Below are 13,659 nucleotides of genomic sequence, written 5' to 3' on the forward strand. Positions count from 1 at the left end.
AGATTTAATAGTAGAACATAGAGAGAAAAATAATCTTCTGATAGACAGCCTACAAGGTTTTAGGTGAGAGATTTGTGACAAATCTGTTGGAATTTTTCCACAACATGTTAAGCATTTATAACAAAAGCAGGGCAATAGACATCATATACCTAGACTTTCAAAAGGCTTTTGACAATGTTCCTCATAAAAAATGAATGATCAAAATTAGAACCCAGGCATTATTGATAAACCAGCTGAATAGATTGAAGATTGGCTAACAAACAGAAAACAGAGAGTTGTAATCAATGGAGAAGTTTTAGAGTGGGCAGCTGTTACGAGTGGATTATTCCAAGGATCCATCCTTGGCCCATTGCTATTTCTGTTCTACATCAATGACATAGATTTATGATTAACTAGTAGAATAGCCATACTGTATTTGCCGGCAATTCTAAACTAGGCATAAATGCTGTGAACTCAGTAGATGTAGAAGCCTTAAGAGAGGATCTAATAAAACTAGGAGAATGGTCCAGAAAATGGCAAATGCCTTTCAACTGTGGGAAATGTAAGGTCATGCACATAAGTTATTATAGTCATGCACATAGGTTATAGTAACTCACAGTCAGATTACTCACTGCCGGGTAATGAAATAGAAAGTTTGGACCAGGAGGAAGATTTCAAAAATTTGAAGTTCACCAAACAGAGCATAAAAGCTGAAAAAAAAGCTCAAAACTAATGGGTTACATAAAGATACAATTCATATACAGAAACAAAGACACTGTACAGTACTACAGTACTACAGCTGTACACATCAGTATTAAGACCCCATCTAGAATATGAAGTCAAATTTTGGGAGCCAGATATTTAGAAGGATATAGATAGACTGGAAGCAGTACAAGCTAGAGCCACCGAACAAGTTCCAACACCAAGGTAATTTGGATATAGGCAGAAGATGGAATGTTTGAACTTAATTGATCTACAAACTCGACGACTATTGGGACAGTCAATTGAGGCCTTCAAAATTCTTAAAGGAATAACAAATGTAGATTCCAACAATGTATTCACGCTTAGCACAAATTAGTCCAGAGGTAACGGATACAAAATGGAATTGAAAAGATACCACACCACTCATTGTGGGAGTTCCAGCCTGTTCATAACACTCGGCAGGCAGTTAATTCTAATAGTCAGGCCTTCTCCATCATGAGGCTCAATACTACACAGTATTCTAGAAGTTTTATTCCAGCTGTGACAAATTTGTGGAATGATCATCCTAATAGGGTAGTTGAATTAGTAGAACTTCAAAAGTTCAAACTTGCAACAAATGTTTTTATGTTGAACAGGCTGACATAAGTCTTTTTATAGTTTTTATGACATACATATCTGTTTTGATGATGTCACTGTTTTTAGAATAATTTAATGTTATTTTTTTCTCATCGTTTATTTATTTCCTTTCCTCACGGCTATTTTTCCCTTTTGGACCCCTTGTGCTTATAGCATCTTGCTTTTCCAGCTAGGTTTGTAGCTTGGCTAATAATAATAATAATAATACAAAATAGTAAATACTTGGAATAGACTTCCAGCGGATGTAGTAAATAGTAACACGGTAAACGAGTTCAAGAATAAGTTAGACAAGATTGCTCTACCAAAGAGCTAATGTAGTCTTCACGAATGGACTAAAAAGTCTTTGAGACATCTAAAATCCTTGTAACTCTCTCTCTCAAGCCAATTCTAATGATACAACTGTCTTACTTGCCAACACGAATTATCATAATTTTTTGTTAATTAAGTTAACTGGTATTGTAATATACAGCCAAATCTATTCGTAATGATGTGTAATCAACTCTAAAGATTCATGCCAGTTCTATTCTTGGTTTATAACTGCTCACCACAACTGCTACAACCTAAATTCATAATGGACAGATTCCCACTTGATATCTGCAAGTTTACTCACTTGGTGACTGAATAACCCACGCTGTATTAAAACTATCATTTTAAATAATTGAAAGAGGTTCCAATTACATAATAATATTATTATTGTTATTATTTCTAGCTAAGCTACAACTATGTTTTCATATAACAGTTGATAATATGAAGTGTATAAGGAAAAATATGCAATACTTTTAATACTGAATACTGATATTAGTATTCTCTCTCTCTCTCTCTCTCTCTCTCTCTCTCTCTCTCTCTCTCTCTCTCTCTCTCTCTCTCTCTCTCTCTGATATGTAAGATTTATGGGATTTAGTTGATCATAGTTTATATGTTTTTAAATAACATTTGATATAAAGTGTATTATGAAAAGTATGCAGTACTTTAATACTAAGTACAGTACTGATATTAGTATTTCTCTCTCTCTCTCTCTCTCTCTCTCTCTCTCTCTCTCTCTCTCTCTCTCTCTCTCTCTCTCTCTCTCTCTCAGATATGGGAGATTTATAGGATTTAATTGATCATAGTTTATATTTTTTAAGAGGTTTAGTTTAAAATGAAAGTACTGTATATGGAATTTTAGATTAAAAATAATGAAGTAATTTTCATATAAATTATGATAATGAGATAATCAGTTTTTGACCTTTTTCCCTTTTTAATGAAAGCATTATGTCTTTGTTGACCGATCGACATCCCTGACATTGTCATTTTTTTTTTAAATGTTAATTTGAAATACAAAAATTACCCTTTGCATAAAATCGGCCTATGCTAGTGTCAGAGCCTTAATGGAACTACAATGCATCTCGTCCTGAATAGAAATTCTGTAGAAAACTTATATTTTAGTGATCACTATTTTTGCGCTCAGAAATTATTTTATTTTACCTTCCTTTTTGTTTTACAATTAACTTGATCTATTCTGGGTCATATTGTAAATAATAAAAGCCCTGTTGATACAAAATTTATTCAGGAAGAAAATGCAAAAAAAAAAAAAAAAATCCTATCCTTTATACTATTGGGGGTGAGGAGGCAAATATTTATGTCCATATGGGTAGTACAGTCCTTTTTTTCTGCCACATAACTAAAAATTTATCATATCTAGAGGTTTTATTAGAATTCTGATTATTCTGTTGTGAAATATAACCCTTTAGAAAAAACAAATCAAAAGGAATAATGTAGTTTAAATATTAGGTTACTAAAGCAATATGGATATGTTATTTTCTTTTTCTCGCTAGTTGCCAAGACCCCAGTCTTTTGGGCAACATGATGTACAAAATGGTGCTGCTATCAAAAGAGTTAAGATACTGTACATCATAGAAAGATTACATTAGATATGCCCAACTCTTCTCGCCTTTTTTTCTTTCTAATAAAAGATCTTGAAGATAATTTTGCCTGTCTTTAAAACTGAAGTTTTCTTTTATCTGTGCAAAGAGGGATAGATATTACTGTCTCTGGAAATCTTTTTCTTTCTTTTTGCGAACTTATTATTTTTCTTTATAAGTGAATTTCTGTGTATGGTTTTTTATAATGGTATCATTTATTCAACCAAGTACTGTATATGTGAATCCCTGGATAAGGAGGACGAACAGTAGCATTTTAGTGGTTGTTTGAAGCTCTAGTTGTTGATAGTGAATGAGCTTTGAATAATTGGTAGGAGTATGACATGAATGCTCCTACAGTGAACCCTCGTTTATCGTGGTAGATAGGTTCCAAACCTCGCCGCGATAGCTGAAAATCCGCGAAGTAGGGACACCATATTTACGTATTTATTTAACATGTATATTCAGACTTTTAAAACCTTCCCTTTACGTAGTACTGTTAACAAACTACCCTTTAATGTACAGAACACTTAATGCATGTACTACAGTACCCTAAACTAAAACAGGCACAAATATTAAAGGCGATTTTATATCATGCGTTTCCTAAACACGCCAAAAAGCACGATAAAAAATGACAACCAATGTTTTGTTTACGTTTATCTCTGATCATAATGAAGAAACAGACGCATTTACACATCTGTGTATAGGTTAGTTTTTGCATCGACAACAATCTTACCAAGTATTGATTATATGTTGATTTTGTTTTACTTAATTTTTCTTAGGACTTCCAAATAAATGAAATGAATGCCATTTATATAATGTTTTTCTTTATGACGCCGCCTGACACTGAAACCTTCCATTCGTTTACTGTACGCTCCATCTTCGATCATAATAAACAAACGAAGGCATTAAACGCGCATGATGAAAGTGATAAATAATGATATTAAAAGCTTTTAGTAAATATGTTATTACAAATATTATTTACCGTATCTATATAAAATCCTACATACGTAGCAAAGCAGGAAAACAATTTTTTTTCTTTTTTTTTTTTTTGGCGTTCAATCAACAATAACAAACTGACGCTAATGACCGAATGATAATTTACGATAATTCTTAACTGTTACTAAAGATGATTCTCCATTCCATATCCAAAATACTTTTCCTAACTTCAGTTATAAGTCAACTTGTACCCCCCTCAATTATGAAACCATCCTAAAAAAAAAAAAAGTAAGAGAAGAAGCAAGTACTAGGCCGATTTTTAAAGTTGTCGAACAATTAAGTTACTGCTATAACGTTCGATGTGACATAGTGCGAGATTGGAGAAAGTAAGGAAAGTTGAATCATGATTGATTTTCAATATAAATGAAACTTTGTGAAGCAACAAAGATTTCATTTGTTAGTGAGATAGAGGTAAGGAATGATAGGTAGTGAAAAGTAGCCCACAGAGAGAGAGAGAGAGAGAGAGAGAGAGAGAGAGAGAGAGAGAGAGAGAGAGAGAGAGAGTTGTTTTAAATGTAATACACCAAAAAATATGATAGGTTATAACACATTGGTGCTTATGTAATATCAACTGTATAGATGGTTTGAATAAGTTAAGAAATGGTATAAACAATACTTCGTACACGCATATTCTTGAGACCGGGAGCTAGACATCAGCTGATCTGATCACAGCCAAAAGTAAAACAAAAAGAAGTCAACAATACTCGATTTTTGAAACACACCCGAAATTTAAAAACAAAAGTACACGCTTTCTTAATGTGCAATTAACTATTTAAAGAGTAGCAATTTTCTAGAATGAAATGATGTTTCCCCAAAAAATAGTGGTTTGCTGATGAAATCGGATGCTGTATTTAATGAAAAAAGTCCGCGAAGTCATGAATCCGCGATGGTCGAACCGCGAAGTAGCGAGGGCTCACTGTATTCACTTTTCAATTCCCGGTGTGCTGGTAAATAAGAAAAGTGTGATACTGTACACTTAATAATTCATTCCTTGATACAGTGTTAGTGGAAGTTTAGCCATATTTTGAAAATATTCCATTCAATTTTGGTTTGAGAATTACCACTATCCCACCTTGGAAGTAGGGTAGTCGGCATTATAACTTACAGATCAGATTCATTGAAATAAACAGAATTTTAATGATTAATCTTGTTATAGCTGGCTCCCCTACCTCCTCTCCACTTCAAGTGATCTTTTGGAGTTTAATTACAGGTCTTTAACAACTTTGGTAGTTTGAAATTATGAGGAAAGGTGGTCCTCCAGGACCAGCAGCCTCAGGTTCATCCTCCCAATATAGCACAATGACCTCACGCTGGGTTGTCACCAGAGAAGAGGGTTGAGGGAGTCGGGAGGGAAAATTCTAATTTTTGTCTCAAGGTCAAGAAGCATAGGCTTTCTAGATATTGATAATGACTCAGGTTATCAAATACAAATCACTAAATTTCTATTTTATGTAAATACAGAACTAATTCATTTTTATTTTTTATTTGTATATTTAAGGTTTTAGAAGACTCGTCAGTCAATTCAATTTTGGATGTCATGGTGGAATCAGGTCAGCAATATTCCAGTGCACGTAGAAGTCCCATACCCCTTATGTATCAATATTACAAAACTGAATACCTTGGAGCTGCCCATGGTTTAGCAGGAATACTTCTGATGATGTTGAGGTAACATATTGGTTTCTCAATTGTCACTTAGTATGGTACAGTATGTTCATGGTGGATTTGTGAAAGCAAAATTATCTTTAATTGGTTTAGAATTTGTTTCTTTATTTTATTTTTTACAATTTTGTACAAAATGCATTAAGAAGCTGTTAATGGTGATACTAAGATGATCAAATCTTGAATGTTTGTTATTCCCAAAACAGATGTGTTTATACAAATCCTTTACTGTAACTATAATTATTCTTATTTACTGCAAATGGATCAACAGCTGCACCAACTTGTTAGATCTTGAAAGATAAATAAATTAAGAATTAAGATTATTTCATTACATTTCTGCCAAACACTACCAACAACTGAAAGAAAAGTTATATTATCCATGAGCAGTTATGCCATTGTTCTAAAATAAGCTCTAGACAACTCATCTAGTCTGTTTATAAATCAAATAGTATCAAAAAGTATGCAGCATGTTATCCAGCATTTATTCATTCTACCGCTAGAGAGTTATTGGGTCCTTTAACTGGCCAGACTGTACAACCTTGGACCCCTCTCTCTGGTTACGGCTCATTTTTTCTTTGTCTACACATACACCAAATAGTCTGGCCTATTTCCCCAATCTCCTCTGTCCTCATACACCCGACAACACTGAGTCTAACAAACAATTCTTCCTCACTCAAGGTGTTAACTATTGCATTGTAGTTGTTCAATGGCTATTTTTCACTTAGCAAGGGTAGAAGAGGCTTTTAGCTATGGTAAACAGCTGCTCTTCTGAGAAGGAAACTTCAAAATCAAACCATTGTTCTCTAATCTTGGCTAGTGCTATAGCCTCTGTACCATGGTCTTCTACTGTCTTGGGGTAGATTTCTCTTGCTTGAGTGTACACTCAGGCACACTATTCTATCCAGTTTCTCTTCCTCTAGTTTTTTCAAGATTTTTTAAGATTTATATTAATGTTACTGTTCTAAAAATATTTTATTTTAATTGTTCATTACTTCTCTTGTACTTTATTTATTTCTTTATATCTTTTCCTCACTGGGTTATTTTTCCCTGTTGGAGCCCTTGTGCTTACAGCATCCTGCTTTTCCAACTAGGGCTCCAGCCAGGTTCCAAATTCCTTGTTGCTCTCTCAACAACACATTGATTGTAGGCACACTACTAGAAGAAGTGTAGTAGGTGCAAATTGCTACAATCTGCAGAAAATCCATTATCATTAGTTACCTCCTACATTGACAGAACAATTTACATACTTTTACTTCTAACTTCAAAGGCCTTTCTAATATACCGAGCAACATCTTTAGTAGGTGTTTCTATGTCATTGTTTCTAAATTTTCTTAACTCATTACAGCAAAACATATGCTCCGTAGTATCCTCTGACTATCTGCACAACACACAAAGCCTATCCTTATCATTCCTGTTTCTATGAATTTCTTTTAATTCTATCATATTCAACTTTGTTTTCATAACTATTACTGCCTCATTAGTGCTAAGTTCTCCTATGTAGTATCTTCTGCCATTACTATTCACAAACCTCAGTTAGGTCATCTCTGCTTTCTTTTCTTTTATTTTTTTTATAAAATCATTTGCCACTTTTCTTTTTATTTCTTTTTTTAGTTCTTTCTTCTTGAACTTTCTTACTACTTCAATTTTAGTATCATAGTTATTGCATTTTTCTATGAAACGTTTTCCCCAACATACCCCATATGGTTCTCTTATTTGATCTTCCACTTTCTCCTTAACTAGTCGTTTGTCATCTGATGTTATGAAAAAGCATCACCTTTTTATACTCTGTTCTATTTTCAACTGGCCATATTCCTGTTTCTGCTATTAGCCCCCCCCCAGTAAGATGTGGTAGCAACCTGTTCAAACATTCCTTTCATAATTTTGTACTGTATACTCTAGTTCTTTCACCTTTTTATTGCACCCCATGTCTCAATATTTGCAAACATTGTAGGTACTACTACTGTCTCATAGATCTTTATTCTCGCTAGGAATGCCAAATCTCCTACTCTGTTACTGTCTCCATACTTCCTAACTTCCTGTACCATGTATTCTGTTTTTGCTTCCCTTTTGCTTATGCTGAGACTTCCTTTTTCTGAGTACCATTCTCCTAATTATTTATATTCTTTAACTATTTCTATCCTTCCATTTCTAACCACTCCATTCACCTTTTTAACATTCTTTTTTTCTTTAGCTCTTCCAAACTGCGGCAGTTGTTTATGGCTCTTTCTACTTTGTATCGATTGTTGCTAGGAAACATTATATCATCAACATAAATTAGGGCTTCTATTCTAAGGTTTCTAACCAGGGTTATCTTCTTCTCAATTATAGAATTAACTTTGTCCCTGGCTATTGAACATAACCTTGTTCCAAATACTGTGCCCGGTTTTACGTTTCCTTCTATCTTAATTTCCTCTTTATATCCAACGGGGCTCTTGATAATTGCATTAGCTTTCTCATTCAACTTTCATATCATCTTCGCATCATCTTTCCCTACCATCATATTTAATTCGATAATACAATCTTTCAAACAAAGTTTATCCAAACACTTTACTGCATCCCCAAACCATATATATGTTGGGGTTCCCAAGTAATGATTATAGTCTATTACAGCATTCAGTGTGATAAGGTGATCTGTTGTAGATCTACCCGCTATCCCACCACACTGGAATCTGTTAATCTTGTCATTGATTTTATCCTAAATTTTCATTAGCCTTAATTTTTCAAATATTTACTAATCACATTCGTAATAAAGAGTCCTCTTCTATTGTCTATATCTAATCTGCTGCCTTTAGACTTACCCAGTGATAATATTTGTAGTTCATCCCATTAGTCAGGTATTTCTATTCTCTTCAATTTCATATATAATTTCTCTCATGCTATTCTTCATGTCTTGGCCCATGTTTTTCAACATTTTATTATTCATTTCTTGTCTCCTGTCTGTCTTGTGTATTTTTATCTTTCAGGGATAGTATTACAGCATTTACCTCTTGCTGGGTTGTCTTTATTACTGTACCTTTTTCACTTTTCCTTTTTCCCATTACCCACCTGAAAGCTAATTCATTATCTTTATCGGCTTGTTTTTTCACTTCTATATTACCTGTACTCCTTTGCAACTTAAATAGGGTAGTATGATATAATTCAAATTCTCTTTTTATATCTTCAACATTTTCTATTGTTACTCCATCTTTGTTTCTGATGGCAGTCATAGGATTTGCCTTATGTCCATCTATCATTTTTTTGAAATCCCAGAAAGCTGCTCCATTGACCCCACCTTTTCTTTTAACTTCATCTGCTGTTTGCTTTACCTTCTTTGCATTTTCTTTGGTATTTTCTTTTATTATGTACTTGTCTATCAGTTTTTCTTGTACTTCATGGAGTCATCTGTTTTCTAAATTCTTTTTCTTTAATCTGATATTCATTATTTTCCTTTTCATCATCATTAAACCTCTTAGTCTTTTGGTTATATGTTGATCTTTTCTACTGCATTTCTCCTATATCCTATGAACTTTTTCTTGCCATATTTTATACATTTCTTTTATCATCCCCCTCCATTTGATGATTTTCAATACAGTGAACCCTCGCTACTTCGCGGTTCGACCATCGCGGATTCACCACTTCGCGGATTTTTTCCATAACCCATATATATACAGTAATATATATATATATATATATATATATATATGTATGCATGTATTTATGTATATATGTAGGTATGTATATGTGTATACATATAAATATATATATATATATATATATATATATATATATATATATATATATATATATATATATATATATTTATATATATATATATATATATATATATATATATATATATATACACACACACACACACACATATATATATATATATATATATATATATATATATATATATATATATATATATATATATATATATATATCTAAAGTAGGAAGATGTGATGTAGTTCTAAGGGAAAAGTATGGGAAATATGTCTGGGTAATAAGCAAAGCTCTACCTCCAGTTTGTTTCTACATTATGATCAGAGATAAATGTAAACAAAACATTGGTTGCCATTTTTTATCGTGCTTTTTAGCATGTTTAGGAAATGCATGATATAAAATCACCTTTAATATTTGTGCCTGTTTTAGTTTAGGGTACTGTAGTACATGCATTAAGTGTTCTGTACATTAAAGGGTAGTTTGTTAACAGTACTACGTACAAGGGAAGGTTTTAAAAGTCTGAATATACATGTTGAATAAATAGGTAAATAGGGTGTCACTACTTCGCGGATTTTCACCTATCGCGGCCGCGACTGGAACCTATCTACCGCGATAAACGAGGGTTCACTGTAATCTCTTCTTTAAATCTGTTCAAGTCCAGGGTTCTTTCTTCTGTTAACCAGAATAGTACCCGTTTGCCAGTCCATTCCAATTGTTATGGCATTGTGATCTTTGTAAGTAATCCTATCTGTTATTCAGTAGGGTGTTACTTTTTCTTCGTCTATGTGGATCCCTTTGGCCCCTTCCTAATCCTCCTGCCTAGTACAGTGGTAACGCGTTTGCCTAGCATTTGCATGGTAGCAGATCGATCCCCATCCAGGACTCTGAGTTTAAGCTGTTTACTGGGGAGGCCACTGCTGTGGTAGGGCACCACAGTGGGGGGTTGGGCTTACCCGGCTGACGTTCTCGTGAGCATCTATTTTGATGGAACTGGAACTGAAACCAGACACCTTTAACTTTTATAATCATACTTTTTCCATTATCACTTCTAGTCCATTTTACCTGTGTATTGATAATACTTAAATTCATATTATCTACTAACTGTGCTAGTATCCTGCCACTTGCTGTTAATTCAGGCCTATTTCCAATTATTTTCTCTCCTACTTTACAAATAGTCTCCTCCTATTAATATTTTTTCTCTGTTCATATCTGGTATCTTGACTTGTTCTTTTATTGCTTTCCCTCTTAACGAGAGAATGCCTTGATATAGTCATGTGGTTTCTTGATATTGTTGAAGAATTGTGACGGGCAAGAGGGCTCTCGAATGGGGGGAAATTACTTCCTTAGTTCGAATCTAAATTTCTCTCCCTTTCGTCTATTTCTTCTACTCTATATTACTTTGACCTTCTCCTAATATTATCAACTTTCTTTTGTCTTGCTGTCCTAACTCTATGAGTATTATTTCTCTTTAAGTTTATACATATATTTTTGGGCTCAGGCCATGTCGTCGTGATGGAAGTTCCTTTAAGGTAGCTTCCTAGGGTATATTTGACTACGGTGATATTCCCAGAGAAATTTACCTCAAGGTATCCAGAATTTTAGCTCCTGGAGCGAATATCCCTAAATAAATCATAACAGGATATCGCATAATATCAGAGGATGTATTCTTGACACGCCACATAGCTATCTTCACCCCGAATAGCATTAACGCTTCGAGGGGGAAAAGTGGCAAGAAAACAAAAAACGAAAACGAAAGGAGAGCCGTTATTAAGGTACCTCTCCTATCTTGTTTCGAGTGTGTACATGACGTCATCGACGGCGCCATCTTTATTCCTTATCGCGTAGCTCCATTACTCAGTGTTTCCCTGTGTTTCTCTCGTGATTTTGGGATTATATTCAACCTTATGATGCTTTCTCCAGCCTCTTCTGCCTCTGGAAAGTTGAGCATTATCTTTACTGTGTATAAATGTAAGCTCTTGTCGTTTTAAATTAAATCAAAAGTGATATTAACGTAAACAAGAGCTGTTGCCTACCGGAGGCGTCCTGGACGCTGTCGCTCGCTATGCATGAGTCATTTAGTTAGCCAGAGCGACGTTCCCGGTCTTTATGCTTTAATAAATCTAGCTATTTAGCTTTCCTTCTGGAGATTCTTTATATGATGCTGTTAGTAAATTTCAGTTTCGGCGATTTAGGTAACCGATCCTGGCTTACGCTAGGCTTAGTATCCTAGGCGTGTGGCTTTAGTACTTTCATGCATGATATATAGATTTCCAAGTGTAATAATTTTATTGAAGCTATAGGCATAATTTATGCATGTAAGATATTGTTGAATATTTATCTTCCAAGATTGTATACGAGAGAGTTTCGGTGATTTAGGTAATCGATTCTCACCGCGCCTAGGCTAGTAGCCTATGGGGTTTTAGTATACTTTCGCACACCTCCCCGGTTGTTCTTTTCTCCTCTGGAGACCAAAGATCAATCCCTTTTCCCTCTGAGCTAAGCCTAAGGCTTAACCCTAGTGGTTTTAACTGAATAGTATTCAGGTAAAACTATACTAGGGTGATTCTGTCCTAGTCCTGTAACCAGTGACTGGTTTTTGGGGCTCGGTCAGAACATCAGAGTATTCAGTCTGGGGTCTGTGACCTCCTGGCATAGAGAATAAGATTCCTTTGCTAGGTTAGGTGCAGACATAGGAGGCTTAGCCTCCCTAGACCACATCCGAAGGTTTCTGTACGAGCTGATTCCTTCTATCTGTGGTCTAGCAGACTAGTCCTGTGCTGTTATTCTTGGGCTGGAGAATGAGATTTTCCATTGCCTAGCGAAATAACACCACCAAACTTTGTTCTGGTTTTAAGGGAGGTGGCAAGTGCTGCCAACCTCCCTCCTTAATTGACGACCCTAGGCTAGGATGAGCTTTCTTGGCCACTGGGGTAAGTGTCATGCTAGAATGAAGTTTGTAGGACCCTTTTCCCTCCCCCCCCCTCTGTCCTCTAGTGATGGCCTAGCCATTACAACTCTTGACCATCGTTCTACATCTATACCTAGTGTAGGTTAGGATGTGGGACTGGCTCAGTCTTCTGCCGGCCGGCAAGAACGTGCTGGCCGGCAGAAGCCTACTCTCTGTCGAGTGAACTCCAGACCTCCCTTGGTCTACCATCCATATCTGCTGGTAGAGCCCGGCATGCTGTGGATAGATGGAAGCCTGAATGTTACATTCTCCCCTTCCATTTGTTCACTCTTTCTGGATGGAAGGCTGTAAGGCAGTGCCGCCTTATAACCTTACATCCATGCGGTTTCTCTTGTTAGTGTATTGTACCTTCTAACCCGGCTGCAGGCTTAGTGGCTGGCAGCCGGGTGGGTGGAAGTTCTCTGGTTCTTAAATAACTGCTGCCCGGCACAGGTATCACCTACCATAGCCGGCCGGCAATGGCAGCACACCATAAGATCTGCCGGCTACTACGATTAGCGGCCGGTAGCCGACATATTTCAGTTGCCGGCCGGCACGCAGAAACCAGCGATCTTCCGCCCAGTATTTCAAAGGTAGTATATCTTTGAACTATTCCCAGGTATGTACCGGTCGGCATAGCATTATATGATATACAGTAGCCAGTATTTTTGCAGAATATTACATGCTGCATTAAGAAAACTACAGTACTGTATAGAGTATACTGTAACACTAAAGTTTTTTCCAACATAGTTTGTGTTGTCTTGTACAGCCTTTTGGTGAGACCGTACAGTATAAAGAAAGTGAGTTCTTTCTTTATCAAATTAATATCCCTTATATTAAAACTTTTATACTTTGGTGTGAGCTACACCTAAATTTCCTTATAGGAAAATATTCTGAAGGTTTTTCTGGAATGAGAATTAACCTTAGTTTTAATATCTTGGGAGGTTACAACAATTGGCTGAGCGGGAAGTACAAGTATGTGTCTTTCCTTCTTTCCTTTCTAGCTTAACTGTTATAAGCTAAAGCTATGTATATTAATAATAAGATTAATTTAGTGATATGTTTTCACTTGATACTCATGGATTCTCTTCTCTTTACAGGAGGACCATCCGAAGTGCGGGAACATGTTTTGCA

General features: G+C 35.4%; 1 protein-coding gene across 1 annotated transcript in view; it reads left to right on the forward strand.

Annotated features, from left to right (window-relative positions):
* LOC137654611 (lanC-like protein 3) overlaps positions 1–13,659 on the forward strand; it is a 459,881-nt gene that overhangs the window by 274,600 nt on the left and 171,622 nt on the right. Inside the window, exon 4 of the mRNA XM_068388402.1 lies at positions 5,713–5,879. Within this exon, the coding sequence (XP_068244503.1) occupies positions 5,713–5,879 (167 nt within the window). The remainder of the gene's footprint in view (positions 1–5,712; positions 5,880–13,659) is intronic.

Source organism: Palaemon carinicauda, chromosome 15 (genome assembly GCF_036898095.1).
Source record: "Palaemon carinicauda isolate YSFRI2023 chromosome 15, ASM3689809v2, whole genome shotgun sequence".
In the NCBI taxonomy this organism is placed as follows: Eukaryota; Metazoa; Arthropoda; class Malacostraca; order Decapoda; family Palaemonidae; genus Palaemon; species Palaemon carinicauda.